This window comes from Pectinophora gossypiella, chromosome 10, assembly GCF_024362695.1.
Source record: "Pectinophora gossypiella chromosome 10, ilPecGoss1.1, whole genome shotgun sequence".
In the NCBI taxonomy this organism is placed as follows: domain Eukaryota; kingdom Metazoa; phylum Arthropoda; class Insecta; order Lepidoptera; family Gelechiidae; genus Pectinophora; species Pectinophora gossypiella.
In genome coordinates, this window is record NC_065413.1 from 12,514,675 (window position 1) to 12,536,636 (window position 21,962).

At 39.1% G+C, this 21,962-nt stretch overlaps 2 protein-coding genes across 7 annotated transcripts; both read right to left on the reverse strand.

Annotated features, from left to right (window-relative positions):
- Nucleotides 1-50: 50 nt before the first annotated feature.
- Nucleotides 51-21,923, reverse strand: LOC126370143 (AN1-type zinc finger protein 6). Of its 6 annotated transcripts, none has more exons than XM_050014892.1 (6): nt 21,819-21,923; nt 19,642-19,752; nt 10,573-10,910; nt 5,841-5,990; nt 1,770-1,911; nt 51-1,517 (listed from the first exon to the last, which is right to left on the reverse strand). In XM_050014892.1, the coding sequence occupies exons 3-6, from the start codon at nt 10,669-10,671 to the stop codon at nt 1,369-1,371; spliced, it is 540 nt and encodes a 179-aa protein (XP_049870849.1). In that variant the 5' UTR covers nt 10,672-10,910; nt 19,642-19,752; nt 21,819-21,923; the 3' UTR covers nt 51-1,368. The 6 variants fall into 6 exon arrangements, with proteins under 6 accessions (XP_049870849.1, XP_049870848.1, XP_049870852.1 ...); XM_050014891.1 differs by having other exon boundaries at nt 19,615-19,752; XM_050014895.1 differs by lacking the exon at nt 21,819-21,923 and adding an exon at nt 21,666-21,810.
- Nucleotides 1,920-5,832, reverse strand: LOC126370147 (uncharacterized). The gene has a single exon (XM_050014901.1). The coding sequence runs from the start codon at nt 2,600-2,602 to the stop codon at nt 2,108-2,110; it is 495 nt and encodes a 164-aa protein (XP_049870858.1). The 5' UTR covers nt 2,603-5,832; the 3' UTR covers nt 1,920-2,107.
- Nucleotides 21,924-21,962: the final 39 nt, after the last annotated feature.

Consider the following 21,962-nt stretch of genomic DNA (forward strand, 5'->3'; position numbering starts at 1 on the left):
TACTGTGTACTGTGTGTTCAGGCGTTTTATTAAATAACAAAAACAATGTATATGTTCCTGAAAATTTAATGACTTTAATAGAACTAAATTAAAACAGCAAGATAGAAGAAAAAATCATTCATTATTAACATCATCTTTATCTGATTATGTTCAAGCAAAAGACCAAAATTAATCAATGACCTAACAAAATATACAACAAAAGTCATTAAATAATTAAGTCCAACCAATCAGTTAGTCTACTTTGGACGACCGAAGCGATATAAGTATAGATATTATTGATTCAACTTCACCACTAAAATGAACGAGTTACAAAATACAACTTACAATTTTGAATAATATTGTGATTAAAAGAAAAAAAGCTAAATAATTCTTTCCTACTTATATGTGTAATAATATAAAGTGTCGACTACTTAATATGTATAACTATACTTATAATTTTCACACAAAGAGCGGAGCGCGGAGAGCGCTCACCTTATGCCGATACACACCACAATCTCGCTAAACACTAGGTCTCTTACGCCGAATGTTAGACAAATAAGAAAGCGACGACTTCCCAAACCAAAATTACAGTACTAATAATTTGAAGATGATGTTAATCCGGAGCCGGCGGCGCGCGTGGCCCGGGCGGCGCCGCCGCGGGGCTGCGGCGGTTGGGCATTACTATACAGTCACCAACTAATCGTTGTCTAGCACATAAACGCCTTCATTTAGAAGTTCCACTACCTGTATTATCACCATTTGAATGTTTTCGACAAACACGAGTCAAGTCGGTAGCGAACCTCTGTACAATTTACAACTAGGCAAATAACATGGAGAGTCGGCGCCGGCCGCTCGTTGAGCTTCAGCTAACAATGTTATCTCGAATTTTAAGCACGCAAGGCTCTCCGTTGGAATCATAACAATGTAGCTTTTTTTGGAGTTTTAATTTTTTACAATATATAGGATTTGTTTCTATAATTAATTATATCTAATATTTACAATGGAGGTGAATGGACAATATTCAAAACTCTACTTATTAACTCGAAAAATAATCCAGAAATTCCTACCCGAAACGAACATTATCTACAATTTTTAATAAAAATTTAAAATTAAAATTCTCGCCACAAATAAATCTAAATACAGTCGGATCGAGTCTGCGTTTCTAATCGCGCGGCATCGTAATAATAATACACAACTCTAATCCAGAAAATAGTCTCTGTCAAACAAACTGTAAAAGAACTTTAATCTGGCTAGCGGCGCGGACACACCGCCATCGTCAAAACAACTACACGTAAATAAGAGACACAAACTCGATCGAATATTTATTTAGAGTAAATCAATAAGGTATGATTGTTGGGGATATTTGGAGTGGTGGGCGGTGACAGGGGCTCATATCTTGTGTATCTTCTGCGAGACGACGACGGGGTTGTTGCGGCGGATCTCCTGCGCGCCCAGCTCCCGGTAGTCGAACGAGCACTCGTGCTTGTCGCTGTACCGGTGCACGGCGCAGAACAGCCCGCCGCAGCGGCACTCGAACCCTGCGCACACCACGCACTCGCTCAGCAAACAAACACTACTTACTAGCTATACATTCACACCACTACTTCGAGTGCCCCTGCTTAGTCGTCTTTGAGATCGACTAACTGGTCTACTATAAAACATTTTCAGTGGCAAAAGGCCAAATTGGAAACTGATTATTTTCATATAATTATTCTTTAACAAGAAAAGGAAACTCTGATTCGTCTTTTAAAGATATTGCAGGGATCATAATAATTGTGAACATGAATTACCTGTGAGTCCAACCTTCTTGCGGCAGACGGCGCACCTATTCTTTTTCTTCTTGTCCTTGCTGGGATCCTTGTCGTCCGCGTCGGTGTCAGAGGCGCCCGTGCTTGTGCCACTCGTGCCCGCTCCACTCTCCTCTTCCAATTTCTGGAAAAAACAAAACAAATTCATTAAAATCTGTTGAAAACAACCATCAAACTGCTAAGACACTGCTGAAAGCTACAAAAGAAACGAACGGAACTAATCATGTGCAAAGGCCTTATTAGTGATGACAAAATAAAACGAACTAATCGCTACTGATCACGGATAAGCTATGCACAGGTGCCTAATATACCACTAAATATTAAGTCTGGTTATTCTTTCGTAGACAAAGAAAACAGACCCTTTTAACGCCACGTTTGCTAGTTTCAGGCTCTAAAAAGTAATCTTTCTGTTTGACGGTGTCCTGCGGGCTCTTAAGTTTGGGCTGGTCTGGCGAACTGCCGAACACTTGGTTGTGCTTCTCCTGGATGTCAACGATCTTCTTGCCCTTGACGACATCGAATGGGCCGACGTTGCGGAGCGTCAGTTCCTGCGCACGCGGCTTGTCGTCGGGCCTGTGTTTCTGCGCCTCATTGTGCTCCGCGCGCTCGTGCGGCCCCTCGGGCGTGGGCAGCGGCGTGCTGTCATTCACCTCCTCAGATTGTTGCTTATTCTCGAAGCTCTTAGAGCGGCTCACACTCGCACTCTGTTCCAGAGCGCTCTGCTGACTACTGTTGTTAGATTTACTATTGCGTCTTATCGCCTTTTTAAATAACCTCTTCCCCTTCGACTCTTTTTTGTTAGGGTCATTTTCCATTATTGAGATTTTTTAGATCGTTCAGGTTGGACATTTTGACTGAAAAATAAACGAATTCGCTAAACGTATTCAAGAAACTATCAATTAAACGTATTAAAATAATCAAATACTAAGTAAAACCTATTCCAAGCCATAAAACTACGTCGCACTTTACCACATAATTACGATGTAAAGAATCCCCTCATGTCTTATCAATGGGAGGTCTAAAGAAATCCAAAATTTGTTACATTTTAAAACCTACAATAAAAGTATTAATAACATTCAAAATGCTGTAAATTGTTTCTTGTGTAGAGGTAAATAAAATTATTTTTTGATTTTCCTTGCAATGTTGTGTACAAAATGTCACTTTGACATTAAATTCTTATTTTAAAAGGTTGCAATATTTTATACCAGTGTAATGAGACCTGTAAAGAGGTTGTGGCAGCCTGTCAGATGAGGTGCCGCCCCTGGCCAAAGTGAGCAACACTTGTGAAGCATTAAGATTAATGATTAAATAGATATTTTATCTATATTGTCATTATTCTTTACATTATCAATTATCAATATATAAATAATATTTCCAATAAACAAACACTTTTATGAGTAATGAATACGAATGCAAATATCGGCTACGCTAAACGAGTATTTATATCGATATATTCAGGAAAGGGTAGCCAGGTGACACGTGAGACTTGAGGCGCTAAGTAAGCCACCTGTCAGTGCGGACGTGGGCTAAGCTGTTTTTTATATATTGCCGAGAAAACGTTTATTTTGTATTATAGTTTTTTAAACTGTTGCCATCTGGTGGGAAGTACATAGGCTAATTAAATAGGTACGGGCTTCATTTCTGAATAAATAATCTTGGTATTATTACGAAACTTACATTATCATAACCTTCTAAGCAAGTGGTTTACGAAATGAAAAAACATTGCCCAAACATGAAAAGGAGAAGGAGAAAAGGAGAATTAATGCCAACTAAAATTTATATCGTTTGAAGTACTGACTACACTTGCAACATAAACAAATAAGGGAAATGCTACAAATAAGTAATTATCTTACATGATTGGAATAATTTACAAATGATGAATTCTTTAAAAAAATAAATATGTTTAATCATCAAGATTGTTCTCGAAAATTGAAATCGTTTACGACATAAGAGATAGAGCGTGCGGCGGCGTGACTCATGGCACGTTATAGATAGCTGACGTTTATTTCTTGATTATAACGGCAATATTAACTTTCCAACTCCTTACAATGACGAGGGAATACCCATCTACACTGAAAAACCTGCTTCCTCATATAACGTTTCAAAATAATTGCACTATCAATTACCTCTATGTGTACATTCAATATCCTCGAGCTAGCGTGACGTGACGTATTTATATGTCAACTGTTACTCGTTCCTCCACGGCTAGTAAATAGATAAAGTTATCTACATACTGGGCATGCCGACACACTACAGCAGAGCCAACTTTCTTTCTCAGTCAACTTTTTGTATCCGTGTTATATTTTGTGCGCACAAGCTCTCTAGTGACCGGGCTATTACAATGCAGACAATCATTCACAATTGACTATTTCGATATTGCTCCTGATTCCTGCAGACACCATCTAATTTTCTTACCAGTCGAAAAGGACAATTAATCGACAGGCGTCTATTTAGGCAGACATCATAAACAACCCTCTCAAATTTTAACATTGCCAATAACTCGACCGAATTAGGTTGACAGCACACCGCAAACCGGTTTCATATCAGCTAGATGCCCGTTTGATTTTTCCAGGTTATTCATACATTTTAAAATTAAACAAATGTTAATCAGGCGTCCCTTTTCTTTTCGGCGGATAAGGTAAATTACAGATATTTCTTAAAATTAGGGGGTGTATACAGGAATCAGGGCCATTATTTCATGTTTAACTATTTTACTTCTACTGAATGCCATGCCATTGTGACATCACTACGCGATTACACATTCAGGACACCTGTATTAACTCCATAAACTTGTGAACACAGGACAGAAGCCTTACCTCTGATCGCAAGATGGAACTGTGCCTGGGCTAACGTAGATACAGTAAAATAAAGACTTACTAAAGAATTTCTTAAGACATCGCTTCAAGGGTGTCCAAGGCTCTATTATCTACATAATTGCTATTTTAGAGCAATGCATACTATTTTTATACTGTGTGTAAGGAACCATTAGCAAAGCGAGCCTCTGCTGGACAGATCCCTCTTTTGATTTCAATTATAAAAGGTTTTGCCTAACAACCTCGCGTGGTTATATATTGGCATTCATTCTTTAGTAAATTATAAATAAATCAAAGAACAATAAAGACGTTAAATAATAAATCTGTTAGCCAATCACTGCGCACTTACATAGTAATTTAAAACCTATCGTTGTAATTCCCGATGCCAAGTATTTGTCACATTATTCTTCAGTTAGTCTTATTATCATTAGCTGCTATTTGTGTAAATTAGTCTGACGGTTACGAAATAATAGTAATGACAATTATTGGTAGGTGGATACATTATTTATTGCAACTATAGCTCTACAAAGTTATTAATGTTGCATAATGTATATGGATATTCAGAAATTACTCTCAATGCTCCAACACGTGAATAGCAGATAAGATAAGATGGCCTGTTAATATAAATGGTACAAAAAGGCATCGCGATTTTCCGCTATGGGTATGGAAGGTCAGAACAAATGGCCTTTTCATTTTCTATTGTATGTAAGGAACCGTTAAACGAGGATGTAAGTGGTGCATAGCTCAGACTATGATTTTTACAATACCTCATTGAATATAGTTTGATTAGAATGACAACAGAACAGAAAGATACTATACATCCCATTGCGAGACATATCAGGAAAATGAGCAGTTCTGACATTATTGTCATTCTAATTTACCTGTATTTAATGAGGTATAATTTAAGGGCTGGCGGAACATACTTGTATCTTGTTAGCGTCGGAATAAAATGATGCGTATCGCTTGCTATGCGCTTTATCGCTTTTGGTTCGTTTAGTGGTACGAGGCGTCTATAGTTAAGTCATTGTACTTTTTTCCGCCTGCCCTAAAGATAGACTATCGTCGCACTATGGGCGCATTTTATACCGTGGACACTGGGTATGACAACTCGCAGCGTGTTCCTTTACTTAAAATTGGCATTGTTACTACACGAGTCGAGTTCGTATGACAACGCGCCCAAAGTGCGACCGACTTTAGATGGATCATGATGTAAAGTAAGAAATCAAGCATGTGGCCTCACATCTGTGTGGTGCTGCGGCTGCGCGGGCAGAGTGGGCACGGTGGGCGCGGCGGCGGCGAGCGGCGTGGGCGCGGGCGCGGCCGGCACGAACGCTGCGGACACAGGCGACGGCGTCGACGCCGGGGGCTGCTGCTTCTTCTTTAAAGCCTCCTGGAAACACAAAGACATATAAGTTAATAATGTGCTATTTTATTTATAACACTTCAAGCAACTTATTACCATGTTGGAAAACATTGACAGGAGTAGATACTAAATTAAGGGTAGGCGAAGCTACAAGTTGTTAAGGCGACATCTTGCAACCGCTTTGTATGTTTAATTGTTTCGCCTTAAACCTCGTTGCCACTAGAGGACATTTGTCGAGAGACGTGTCATTTGTCGGGCGACAACGCCCATATCTTATCTCGCTACTTTGCCACTTGGTTGTCAAGAAAATTGGCGACGGCGTTCAATATCGCCCAACGTCTCCATGACATATGTCGCTCTTCAAATGTCCTTTAGTAGAGACGCGACTTTAAGGTATATAAATAAATAATGGAATATTTAATTGCATTCTAGCTCGATACACAAAACAGAAATCAATTCTTAATGCCTGGAGTCCCATACTAACAACGTAGTATTTATATTTCAATATGAGCCTATTTTATATTATTTTCCGAAAGCTATCAGACAGTTTATCGGCGATACAGAGCCTGAATAAGTGCAAAAAAAATATACACTATTCGTAAAACATAAGCAGCCTATATACGTCCCACTGTTGGGCACAGGCTTACCCTCAATCAACAGAAGGGGTATGCTATGGAGCAGCTTAGTTGGCACAATAGTAATACCATAATATACATTCTGACCTCCGTGAAAGACGTCTGGTTATTATATACACACTTGAACAGACGTAAATACGTAGACATTGGACGTAACAAGAGAAATACTTCCATCATAATGATCACATTTACTACAATAAATTTCATTTCGACGTTATAAATAGCCACTTGAAATCGCACTTCCAATGCACTACCGAACATAGAATAGTCATGATGCAAATATTGGCTACCATAGTAGAGCCAAGCCTTTGGCACTGGTGACGCGGATGCCAGTTACCATCTGTGCAAATTCCATGTAGTTGTACTGTTAACATTATATTGTCGCACGATTTGGATATAATAACTCTTTTTACTTTTTAATGACTGTACATCATCTCCCTAGCATTATCCCGTTTTTCACAGGTTCCGCTAACCTAACCTGAAGTTTTGACAGGTCCGGTTTTTTACAGAAGCGACTGCCTGTCTGATCCTCCAACTCGCGAAGGAAAAACCAGCCCAATACAGATTAAGTCACATACTTCCGAAAATGCATTTCTCGGGAATGTGAGTTTCCTCACGATGTTTTCCTTCACCGCTGAGCACGTGATAATCATTTATGATCCTAACAAGAATTCGAAAACAAATTCGACAATCATTGGTTTAGGCCTGTGCTGCATTCGAACCTGCGACTTCAAAGTGAGAGGCAACCGTTCCACCAACTGGGCTACCACGGCTCCGTAATGACTGTACACAGTTCAGTTTAGTTCGAACACAGTCTATCTTAAAGACTTTATATCAAAAGTGGCTGCATGTTGCCTTGTTTACTACGTCATTAGAGATCCGAGACGTGAGTTATGTACCACTGTTCTAACACAGTTCATAGGTTCATCAAATTCGGCCAATTCAATAGAACTAAGTAGTTATACAGCTCTCAATTATCCAAAGAACATTAGAACCACAAACATCGAGAACAAGTCTAAGTAAATGATGTTCTATTTCTGACGGAAAAAGAGGATTTAAGTATGCGGTAGGCAGGCTAACGTATTATGGTCAACTTTATGTATCACTAATATAGTTCATAATTGCATGACGCTGGGGATGACGTGGGACGGAGTCTAACGACGGCCCACGTTTCTCATGTATCAGCAGCTTCATTCAACTTTGAGCAGTATGCATAGCGAAGTAAAGTTTTTTACTAACAACTTGGAATCGGTGAGAGTGGAATACGCCTTCAGCAAGATTATATAACACGCGCCTGGTGTTTTCAGGTCTCTCCTTTAGTAGCTACGAGACAACGTACCACATTTAAATCCTTTCTGACCATATACGTCGCGAACACACAAGTTCTGTGGCGGAAATCAACGAGACAATGCACAACCTTACCACAAAAGGCTTTTAATTTAATATTGAATAGGTCAATGTAAAATCCGCCATAGCTATGTTCGGAGAAGGCGTGACTTAACATCGTAGTGTAACAGTTTCGAATCCCGACTCGGGCTGTAAACCACTGAGTTCCGACTTTTGCGACCTTGAATTCATATTTGGATCGTTAATAATTGACATCATGAGATTATTCAAAATTTGTGCCCGATTAATGGCAGTAGGCTCGCTCTATTACGTGGGACTGAATTACCAAATGCATATGTATACTATACACCTCTGACTACCCCTTCGGGAGTACAGACGTGATGCTATGCCATGTTAGATCTATGCTTTACAAACCGAGCAGTCAACTTAGTAAATATTAGGAGACATTTCTTAGCGCATGAGTTCACTAACAAGAGAGATGGCAAGGTGCACGAGCTCTGTCTACCAAGAACATAATGTAATGACGCACAAATACAGTCGACACGTGTAACGATAACGATTACTGATGCACCATATCAACGTTTGGCCATATTCACGTACACAAAGGCTATGCAACTCTAGTGAATTGTGTAAAAACATCTTGCATGTTACGTAATAACATAATGACGTGACGACATGAAATGACCAAATGTGAAATAGTACGTGTGTGACTAGTAAATCTAGGGGGGTTAAAATGGCCACATCGAAGCAATTCATCTAAGAAAGCAATGTTGCAATTTGACATTTGCGAATATAAAAGAAAGTGCGCATTTGCGCAATGCAAACAAATGTCAAATTGCAATATTGCTTTCTTAGATGAATTCAAATATATTATTATTGCACACAACATATAAAACAAATTTACAGAAATGGACGAAAGATACAGCACAATCTGGCGGTCATCTGGAATTGCTTCGATGTGGTCATTTTAACCCCCCTCCCCCCCCCCCTGTAAGCCAATTGCTTGAGAAGATAAGTAAATTCTAGATCGGGACGCGACTGTGTACTAGGCCACAATGTCACCTTCCTCGCACAAGGAAATCAGCTGATTGCCTTAAGGTACGATCACTGCACTGGCTAGTAAGTAGGAAGACTCTAGAACGATATATTTTAATGAAGCGGTTTACCTCGTCGTCTACTTTCCATACAGATTCATTCCGGATGTACGATTTACTACATTTCCGTCGACGTCATCGAATTATCATTCAAGTGCGATACAGACCTCTACAGACCGATTCCATCAATTTGTGACAGTTTGCTATCTTTGGTAGATTTGATTTGAATTTAGTCCAGTGACATTCATTTACAGATTTTTTCATATCTATTCTTGTCTTAGAAGTAGGTATGCGCCAAACCCATAATTATTGACAGAAAGATACATAATACACGTTTTAAAGGTGTATAATTTGAACATCATCTAACGTCGTTTCTACTATATGTCTTTTAGTTTATCTATCCGTAAAACAAAGAAACCGATCTGGAACCTTCTTAAAGAAGCTAGAACGTTCTTTCGAGAAAGACCAATGTTTTTCGTCTCTCGTCATTTTAATTACTATCGACCAAAACAAGGCAAATTATTGGCCAAGTCTCACAATTTTTTTTGACAGTTTTTATTTATTTATAAAAGGTACACCAACAGCTTATACGATACTGTGCTATTTACTGCACAGTCTCACAATACGTTATTGCTCAATACAATAGGTATCTAGCATGAATAAATAGCTTACTATATGGTATTTAAAATTTATCTTGCTACTATTATCCCCTTAGCATTATCCCGTTTTCCACAGGGTACACTTACATAACCTGAAGATTTGACAGTTCCGCTTTTTTACAGAAGCGACTGCCTGTCTGACCTTCCAACCCGCGAAGGGAAAACCAGACCAATACAGGTTAGGTCACACCTCCGAATATGCATTTCTCGGGAATATGGGTTTCCTCACGATGTTTTCCTTCACCGCTGAGTACGTGATAATCATTTATGATCCATACATGAATTCGACAATCATTGGTTTAGGCCTGTGCTGGGTTCGAACCTGCGACCTCAAAGTGAGAGGCAAGCGTTCTACTAACTGGGCTACCACGGCTCCCTTATTTATCTTGTACTATAATAATATGTAATACAGATGTATGAAAGATTCCGCATGTACTTACTTATACTGACGGGTGGCCACCTATGCCACATCTATTGTACAGTAGCACAATGGGTGACTGAATAGTCGCAAATACAGGCCAGCCACTACAATGCTGTACTCAAATATATGGTCCATGAATTTATTTTCAGTTGCATACACTACATTACAAATGATTACATTATTACATGTAGCTAAGCAAATTGCGCTCGTGTAATGTGACGTCATGACGAAAACAAATGAATGAAAGTGGCTTAGAAAAGCAATCATTGGTATATATTATTTATTACTAATATATTCTTATAATTGTGAGTGTTCATGCATCTTCGAAATTACCCAAGAATGAAAGTAAAACACTGCCCTATTCTTAAAATTCTTGTCTATAAAACTGACTAGTCTAATACTTTATACTATATTGTACACATGTAAGCGTAGTAGTTGATAGTTGTACCGTACCTTGAAGCATACCGAACAGAGTCCGTCTGTGGAGGGGTTCCCGTAGAACCCACAGCCGGAGCGGCACAAAGCCTCCATAGGATTAGATTCACGCTCCATTGTTCACTATAATTTCACTTTTAAAGCAAACGTAATGTCTGTCACTTCACTTGTGTCAAAAGTACGATTGCACTAACAGTATATTGCACTTATTTGTCGTAACAGTCTGTGGGCACGGTAGTTGCACTTGCAAACTGTTGAATTTAGACACGATTATTCCCCGTCTCGCAGTGTCCGACGGCAGTGGCTTCCCTTGCCAATGAGCTGCTGTACTTTCTGTGTCAGGATCTCTGAGGGCCCTGGAACAATAAGAAAAAACAACTTGTAAAAATATGCCTCGATTCAAAACAGTTTTGTATTAGTAATGTCTTTGTCCTAACAGTTAGACAGCAGCAGTATTTTGTCTGTGAAAAAGTTACGAGTGAGAAGTTAATTGGGATTGTTATTGTTGTTGAAATTAATTCTAATCCAATACAAAAATCTCGAACAGTGTTGTCTTGCCTATCTTACATTGAAGCTCGTGCGTGTCTATGATCAATTATTTTCAGTCTGAAACCAGATAGAACGCGCATTAGACTCGATTATTTCGATAGAAAGTGGTATCTAAGGCGCAAAATACGATTTCGTAGAGGCAAAACATAATATGCATAACGGCGGGTTTGCGTAACGAGAGAGAGCTGCGGCTAAAGTGGAACGCGTCCGCGAAACGGGGCGCGCAGAGTCCCGCCGCAAGGTCGCCACGCGAACATTTCACGCATTGAGCGTCGCCGTCGCCACCACCACCGGACGGCCAACTGCGACCATCAACTGCGACGCCCTGTCTATACGTTTATACTGTAACATTCAACAGCGTCCGTGGACAACTGAGATCTGTCAAAAATCGGTATCAACCATCAAATTCTTTTTTAACTTTATTAACAAAAATAAACTTGTCGAAGGTTCACAGGATAACTAAGTTATAAAATTAATTTGTTTTTTGACAGACCAACAGAACTCTACCAAAGCTATCAAAAGTTACAGAATAGACTACTGCTCGACAGACTCACAAAAACAACAATTGCGGCGAAACCCATGGCCACTTTGCCAATACCCGAATCTCATAGCATCGAAGTTAAATGATGAAATGCTATCGTTGCTCCATCAAGACATGGTAGCACGCACTCAATTGTGTCAAAACTCCAAAGGACAATCATAGTTAAGATCTAACCTCACATAAACGATGTGTGTATTTTTTCTTGTTTTTGCTGGTATTTGCACTTGACACAAGTAGAACGATATTGTGCGCGAGTATAAAATCAGCACACCTGTGAATGACTGTTAGGTTAGGTATATTACAACCTGATGATAAAAACATTATTTGTCTGAGAAATGTGACGCCACTTTCGTCAGAGACGGCGCCCACGCGTGGCCAAGGATTATCTTATGAAATGTTTAAATAGTAACGGAATGTGCACTAATTATTGCAATAATGATTGTTTGGAGTGGAGAGCGTGCACCGGGCGAGGTCATTAGCACTGGGCTCGGACTTGGGAGAGTCATCGACCGGGCCGCACGCAGGGGTGCTCACGCGCCGCTCGGGTCCGCGCCCGCGCCCGCGCACGTCACCGCCCGGATACAACTACGAGTGAACACCCCGCCTACTAATAATATCTCACTTTGTTGTTATATGATAAAGCTATGTTGTTTGCCGCAAACAACGTAGCTTGTTTTAGGAAAACATATGTATTTTAATAGTGAGTGATAATGATAAATTAAAGGTGTTATTATTGTTTCCTAAGTTTCAAAGAAGTTGCGTCTTAATTTTAAAGAGATCGTTTTCATTATACGCAGCTGTTAGCTCACATACGCATTTACGGACATGCGTAAATGCGCATGTGAGCTCCGATGTATACTCATATAAATGTAAATAATTAATGATGTTTACACTTGCAATCCTGGTAATTCCATATTCCAACCGTGCTCGGGCAAAGAAACGTTGCAATACAACGGATCGCGGAGTGTGCGCAGTTGTTCGCATACTTTATAGTTAAATGTGTTGAGAAACGCTACCCATTAACAAAATTCCAGAAATCGTGTACAGATGACGATTGGAAGGAATTTCGTTAATAATATGAATAATTAAGAAAACGAACGATAGTAAAATAAAATGGTACAAAGTAACTTCTACTTCCCCTACTAACGTTATCAGGCTACAGGGGCATCACACGACAAACAGCGAGGATATCGCTTTCAATTATGTAGATATTATATAGCGCACTCCTCAACACTAGCGGATAAAAAAACGAAATCGTTTTCTATAATTATAAGTAACAAAAACATCGGGTATAGCGTGCTCTGTCATCACACTTAACGCGAAGCAAACACGTCTTTGTTCGTATCAACGGACGGTGCCATATCTACGCCGCAGAATTTTATCAACGTCAACCAAACCCCAACTGTGATATCGCAGTCGAAACTGGCGATAAACACATTTAATGATTTTCACATTTTACATTTGAAACCAATACGTGGAACCAAAGTAAAAATAAACAGGTTTGTTGATAAATACGTGGCTGGTGGCGTCGCCGCGTTGGTGTAGAGGACACATCAATTAACATTTGTTATTATGCCACAAGTCTGAGAAATAACCTTCCAGATCTGCTACAACTTAGACGGACTCGTTACGATACGTATCTGACCTCCGCTGATTTAATTTATAACTTAAATATCATTGATTATCCTTGGTACAAAATTTGCTAACACAAATTACGTATTCATATTTATGTAATTTAGTACCTAAACCAAATTTAAGATTTGCATATGTAACTAAAATTGAAAACAGAAGAAATATTTCATTATTATAAAATTTTAAAAAAATATTATCTTTCAGGCTTTAATTCATTTGTAATTCAAAATTAGTGTTAATTACGCGAATTATTGCACACAAGCAGTAGATACCAGTAAATAATTTGGAGGCATGTAGTGTTGTACGAAATAAGTGTGCCAAGGCGACTCGCCGCCCAGTCGGAAACGTGATGTTCAATTATAGCGTTACGATGATGGCGAAGCTAGGCTCACTTGCCAAATTAGCAGTATTGGTCCGCTGGTAACTGGTGATTCAATTGAAGCGTTTAACTCGTAAGTCATATCATCGTATTTAAGAATTTGTTGTAACTTGGCAGAGATAACACGTACGTCATTCAACAATAATAGTCATAACTTGATCAGTAAACATGATGTCTATACGTCCATACGCTCTATACCTATTCCCGGATAAGATAACTTCAAAGATAGTGCAAGCTGTAATGCACGAGTTGTCCGCGGTATGCGTGTGTGTGTATGGGTCGTCGCGGCGGCGGCGGCGGCGTGAGTGCGCCGTGCCCCGGTGACCCACTTGCCGAGTGCTCGCTACGCAATTCGAGCGCGACCCGCTTGCAGTGCACCGCCGACCGCGGCCGGCCCCGACACTCCGACACATCGTCACACATGTGCCGCTGCACCCCCTACCCTACTACACAAACATGTGCTCCTAACCCATCCCGAGATAACGCAGGCCCCTGAACCGTTAAATCACCTCCCACGAACACAAAGCAACAATATTAATACAATGACGGGCGTAACTGAACATAGCGGCTTGAGTTGACTCCTTTGTTTTATTTGCAGTGCTTCCTTAGATATTCACTTGGAAGTCTTTGAGCCTTGTAAAATTAAAAGTTGCAAAAGAATACCTTGAACCAAGAACATTTACTTCAACTTGTACAAATTCAGACTAACTTACAAGATAACCTTCTTTTAGCACAAGCCTACCTAGCAACGATATAACTTCTCTTAAAGGGGTCATTAAATACATTACAGAAATAAGTATGTAGTAAAATAAACACGAAATTAGGTCCCTCCTACGAGATAGGATTCAGGTCGACTTGAGTGTCGCAGCATCTTTCGAGCTATATTGAGATATCTACACATACCTAGCCGAATTTATGATATCGGTTTAAGGCAAATACAGGTCTGACCACTCGATCAACGGTAACTGTAACGGTGCGAGCACAAAAATCGTGCAGGGCAAAGAAAAAGTTCCAGAAAACCTGACGTTTACCGCCATTTCAGATACAAAAGTTACGTGAAACAAATCCCTCAAACAAGTGGCCTAGATATAGTAGACGAAAAAAAATACATGAGGAAAAGTAGAATAACAATCGCATACCTATCAGGCATAAAAACTATTTTTAAATTCGAAAACAATCTTTTCGTATAACCAACAAACTTCGAGAGATATAATAAACACGGAAACTCCACAATAATAAATGCGATCGAGGCACAAGGCCAAAACCGATTTCCTTGGCGCGAGTTCTTTGCAATCTTACGAATATCTGTCAGTCATAGCATAAAACCGTAATGTATGGGTACCTATCACGTATGTTATGCTTGTCTATCTTAGTGGAAACGTCACTCACCAAAAATAGACTAGCCAGGGTCTCGCGGACTAACCTTCCGCATGGTAATGCAACAAGGAAGTAGGCCTGAAAGGAACTTCGCCACTCGTCAACTGAACGAGCTGATTTTAACAAACAATAGACCAGCCAGGACCAACAGGACAATGACATTAGCATTTGAAGGAAAAATATATGCGTCACAAACGTGTACAATGACGCGGCGACAATCGAGCACGCACGGCAAGATGGCCGCCGCGGCGTCAGCTGATTGCGCACACGCAGTGCAGCTGTGAACACGGCTCCTCGCATATCGTTCTCTCTTTCGTTCGCACAGATTAAGCACAATAGACGCGTAGTCATTGTTTGAAACACAATGCGCAGCTACACACTTTGCTACCATTATAAACAGTTATTAGAAATACGAATTTTTACAGGGTTGCGCAGCCAATTGTGCCAATCAACAGGTAGATTCCACCGAAACCCAAACCCCAACACTTCTTTTTTTTTCTAAATTGTCGACCGAAGTTTTGTTACTTATTTCATTAGTAAGTGTTATCAATCGAGTAGTGGCTATTTAAGTCAACAATGAATCACACAATCTTAACTAGAATTTGTATAACACGTAGTGTAAACGTGGAGGCAGCACTACTTGTTAGAAAACGCCATCGCGGGTGTTAAGTGAGTGTATAAACGTGACCAAGTTTGAAAACAGAAACCTTCGTTTCTGAAACGAGCGTGCATCAATGCAGAACATACCAGAACATGGTTATTACCAGGAAGACAATTCAACTTCGATTCACATTCAAATCCAAGAACCTACCAAGTCGACGTAATAATCAGAATCATGAAAATACATAGTGTCGCCTTATATACTGAAACATCGTTAACGCCCTTTCGGAAAATCACATCCTGCCTGACGTGTTTTAACCGACTTCATAAAAAGGAGGTTATCCATTTGACCTGTATAATGTATAATATTGTTAGAATTACACAATATTCGTACATGTTACTCTATGTGGGCTTCTTAAATATGTATGCCATTTTTCACAGGTATTTTCACATATAGGTATGTGTGTCCACGCATTTTTCAGTAACAACAAATCGTAGTGCAATAATTCTTATTATTGGATTAAGTATCGACCAACTTTGGAAATACTGCCAATTTCATCAAAATCGGCTTAGTAGTTTTAAAGTTATTTTTGAAGAACGTCATTATGGTACAATAACAATGATCTCGTTGATGTCTTTTGTACGGAGGAAGCCCTTATTAGTGTTAGCCAAGCCGTTAGAAGTAATTGAATAGAATTTATTGCAAGAATTCCTTTTTTATCAGATTCAACTTGGAAATAGTAATCAAAAAAGAAATTATGTTATGGTTTGTAATAACAAAACCTTATCCTAGACACTCCAGTTTCAATGCAGGTTAAAAAAAATAGTCTCAGTTTTTACCTAGAATGAAACTAGTCCAGGTTTTGTTAAAGCAAATCATATAAGAAATTGATTTTTGAAAAAAGAGTTTACTAGATTGTCTTAGATAGACTTGGAAAGTGACTTGCGAAAAGTTCATTCGCTATTCTCACATAACAGCACCAAATAACCAAATCCACCTGTTTTCTGCTTTACAATGCATCCCTATATAGTACACCCATCAAAAAAATTGATGATCAACCTACACACTGAGCTTCCTAAAACTCACTAATTTTGAGATGACGGCAATGAGGTGGTCACCTGAACATCCACGGACTAATTAAATGCGCCAAATGTTGCAAAACGCACGCGACTGCAGCCGACCACACAGACCTGCCTACAGGGCACGAGTTCCTCGAAACTTTCAATACATAAATCGTAATTAAACGTGTCGGCAAATAATGTACACTGTATATTGTAGGTACATTTCAACAGAAATAACATTTGCAGCTTCTTACTCGTTTTATTGCCCCTAAATGTGAACATGATCCGTATTCAGGGAACGCAATTTGTAACCAACTATTCTGAGACCAGTAACAGCGTAACTTTCACAATATTCGTCTATGAAAGTAAAAAGTTTATTTAGATCTCCATCACAGCCTTGCTTTTAACAACGCCACGGGCTTACAGCAAGTCACGTTGGTTCCAAGACAAAGATCCAATAGGATGTTTGGAATTGCATATGAAAGTTGTTAACACGTGAGGCCATTGACCTTCTGACACCAAGGTCGGGGCGGCGGCCTTCAAACAGCCTCGTCTAGCTGGGGCGCGATGCCTTCCCTCGGACACATCTCGAGACGCAGACGCACACAAAAACATCGCACAGTTAACCACACAATATTACCTTCGAGTGGGAACACGAGCCCATGGCCACGTAGAAACTACGCTCGAAAGCGCTTCATTACCACAAAAACGATATCACTGCCACTTTGCATTGGTGCTTAGTAACGGGCACACTAATTCGCACTATTATCGTGTAGATAAGGTGTATTAGTTGCAACCGCTGCTGAGTAAAACTATATTTGACGCACGTGTCGCGTATGACGGCCTCGCGGTGAGCTCCGACGCGCGCGGCCTGATGCCGAGAACTGACTGAGCGGACCGCGGGCCGACCCGCCGCCGCCGCCTCCTGCAACTATTCGCGTCATACCATTCCACACGCGCACGCACTCACCAATACAAACAAGCCACTGCCCGCTGGTTGATAAACACATGCTCGACAGAACGACTATCCACAGCACACTTCAAATCATATCACTACATTAGCACGGCTCGCTCACAAACACCATTATCTCCAATAAGACTTGTGCACTTCTCATCTGGTTGGAACCGGTTAAATTATAGAAAACAGGGATAAACCACCGACTGAGTCACGCATGGGGATCAAAATAATTTGTTGCCATATGACTCATTCATTACTTTCCTGGAGGAAATACTATGTAATTTCTGTACAACATAGTGACTAATCACATTTAGTACAGAGGAGATTCCTTCTATTCATCATACATTAAAACGTAATGATTAAGTGACATTTATTTAAAGTGTATTCTCTTCACAATGTGGTCTACCTACATTATGTAGCTAAATAATTAAAACGTATTATGATGACAATCCCGAATACTAATTAAGGACTCTATTGTTTGTAGAATAATATCAAATGAGCTCTTTATCTGGTTGGTTACCTACTTAGAGACGATACGACTCTAGCAGCGCCATAATCCCACGCTGTAGCCTCTAATATATTCACTCTGTATATGAGAATCCATAACCATATAGAGCACTTGCATCGTAAACATATAAATGTTACTTTTTATAAAATATCGTTTCGTCACGTTAAATATTTCGAAAGGCTGTTTGAAAGGAAACGACCTGTTCGTGAGGACATTTACAGTAATTACCCAATTATTCAACTTATTCCAAGTAAATTTGACCGTCATCGTAGTTCCGCACCATACGTGACTCACAACGTGTCCATAATGTATGCGAGAACCATGAACCAGGAAAACAATAATGCAGTTTCAACTTCAAAGATGAAAGTGAAAACTGAGGTTAATATTCGAATGTCAACGACCATTGAACCTCAAATATGTTAAACAAACAAACACTACAAAGTAAACGTTGTCTAAAGAAACTGTTTTCAAGATAATAGCGGTACCTTTCAATTCTCATTAGGGCTCATTTACACGTTACGTGCACTTGTTTATTGCCAATGACAAGAAGTCTTGATAATGGCGGAAAGGTCATGCGAGGTGATTGTGCAGCTATACAAAACAAAGACGTGTGAGTGTTGGAACGTCGACAGCGGCGGCGGAGGCGGAGGCGACGAACGCCGGACGCAGACAAAGCCGCAACGGCGGCGCGAGTCGTCGATCTCCCCCGAATTAGTCCTGGGCCAGGGCGCTGACCTCGCCACACGCCCGCTCCGCTACGTATAAATCCCGGTCCTAACTACGCACTACGCGACGACGACAACCCTCGGTGCAACGCCACAATGCTCCTGATTGGCACAAAACTTGAACTTCACGTAAACAAAGCGTGACTAATCCAATATAAAACTTCATTGTGACAATTATCCAGGTTTCGAAACTTTTGGACAAAGAAACAAAGACAAGAAAGAAAATTGCGAGGTCAATGAAATGCGAACACGTGAAAACAAGGATTGCTATACAGAGAAATGCGCCGTACGCTGTGAGAATATAGCTGAAATCGTCCGTCACGTGGCCGCCGCTGTACGCAGCAACTGACTTGGCACTAACAGTCCAGTATTTTATTCAGCAACCTTAATTCAAATTGAACGTTATTGTCTGCTGAATGGTTTGTACAAAAACTTGTACAATTTTAGTAGACTAAAGCGATAATCACCGCGCTTTTTAAATTACGTAGATACTTAATTACCGCTTGTAATAGGTAGGTATATACCTACATTCTACGTCTTCCATTTCGATAACAATATTTCGCTGTTAAGATATCTTGCCTATTTCGTGTAATTTTATTTTTTGTTAGCTACGACTTTAAGAGCGATTAATTCACGTATTTAACAGAAGAATCAACAGATGTCGTTGGACACGTGTGATGTGGTTCCATGTGCTGCTGGCTAGTGTAATGTTGTTTGTTACATACAAACCTGATATTGGAAGAGTGAGTTCCGTACCAGACAAATGTCTTTCCATGTGCGCAGGCCTTTCAACTCACAACCAGGCGACACCACGTCTGTGCAGTGGAGGTCAGCATCCACCGGCATCACAATGAATGGTTACACCACCTGCCACAATGGAGAAACCATTATAACAGATGTTTAAGTGAACCAACAATTTATCATTAAAAATAGTAAAGTAATGGTTTGCTTTCAATATGAGTTAGATTAGATTGTAATGTTCAATAAAAACTAAGGTTATTATAATATGACAGTTTCAAAGTAGGTAGGTATTGAATGTTTGAATATTATTTAGTATTTTAAGTTCAAATTCCATTGTGTAACGATTAACAATGTTATTTTTATGTTATCAATAAATGGCAATCTACCATGAGTAGGTAGGTATATTATAGCAGCAAAACTAACACATTGATAACCAGCCCCTGTTATCTCTATTTGACATAATGTGGGACACCTCAACACATAAGTGTTAGATACAATGGAAATTCTCAATCTTGGCTTTTATTCAAAACACTGTCTGTTTATTTCTGACTTGGATACAAAACAAGACATTGTTTGTCCTTTCTTGTTATCCCAATAAAGGACTCTGTTCCTAATCAGCAATAAAATTAAAACAATGAAGTTATTTGAATGCCCTACAAAGTATAGAATTTTAATATTTAGCATTTAGAATTTAATTATGACTATTGTCTTGTCAATACAAATAGAAAATTAATACTTGAACAATTATGTGTACAGACAAGATAAAATTGTCTATTTCATAATAATAATGGTAGGGACAGAATATTTTAAATAGGTATAAAAAGCCTCTCTCACTTGTGTTGGTCCCTGGCTCATCTTTTACTTTACATACTGAACCAAACATTTACAAGAAACATTGTTTCATTAAAAGTTTTTCATGTCAACAATGTTTATGCTTCCCATGACTCAGGGAAAACATATTTTGTTTCATGTAAAGAAAAATACAAGCAGAGACCACACTATTTTCTACTTAAAATAAGTTTGGAAATAATAATACTATAATAAAAACAAGCAATATTAATGTGTATATAGGTAAATAATAAAAGTGAGAATCAGTAGAACAATTAACTAAATCACTCCGTTTTGACTACACAGTGAATAATAACACTAGACTAAATGAGGTTACTCAATGATACCAAATTAACAAACAAAGAAATAGGCATGTGTCACTTGTAACTAAGGCATATCCTAAACTATTTATTGTTTGACTGACACTAATAAATAATTAACTAGAAATACCTATTATCTCACAATACACAAATGCACCACAAAATGGTTAAGGAAAATGTCAGATCAAATCACTAAGCCTATAGATAAAAACTATGCAAGTATATGTATTATGCTTATCTATTGTTAACAACAATACATAGCATAGTGTGTTCATTGGAATTCTGCAAACAACCGTGATACCATCCTAAGCACTACAATCTTCAACTCACGCCATAAATATTAATAATTACCAGCGTGCAGCTATAAATACACCATCAAAATGTGTTTGACCCCTCCATGAGTAGCAAAATAACTAGTGACCTACAAATATTACTCTTATCCCTATGTAACTAGTGGTCTAGTTAGCAAAACTTCAGAGAAAATACAGAATATTATGGGCAAAAACCTCATTGAGACACGTTACTCGATCAACAGGAAGTGGAGGGTACCCCTACCTACTATGAAAAAATCTCGAACATATCTATTGTCAATAAGTATAACGAATTTACATAATGATTACATCTTATCATACTCAAAAACCGTTATTAGACTTTAATTTGAAGACATTTAAAGAAGGAGGAAGGCAGGACACTGCAAGTACGCCTTCATGAAGGTGGTGTCATGCAAAAAATACGTAATGAATAGAAATGCAGTCATGCACTCTAGAGCTACGTCTGATGTGTGTACTATGTTAAAACCCAACAAAGCAGTTCACTAGCCTCTATATGAAACGAAATATATGCTACTGCCACGGTAAAGAAGAGAAACAAAGAAAATATTGAAGAATTTACTAATTGGCATTCACGAAGAAAATGGCGTCATATCACTGGTCACAGAACAAGGTACAATTTCGTCATAGGAAAGCACATTTCACAAACACAAAATCACAGCACAAAAAAACAAGTACATGCTTTACAAACGATTTTCTTCATAAAATTACTCACTTTGAATAAGAATTCCAAAGAAAATCATCCAAAAACTCAAAGGACTGATGACAAGGCACTCCACTCACCGTTTGCAAAACCCTGACTGAGTCACGTGACCACACAATGTTGCCACAAGAAATAAATATAGTGGTGTACACGATT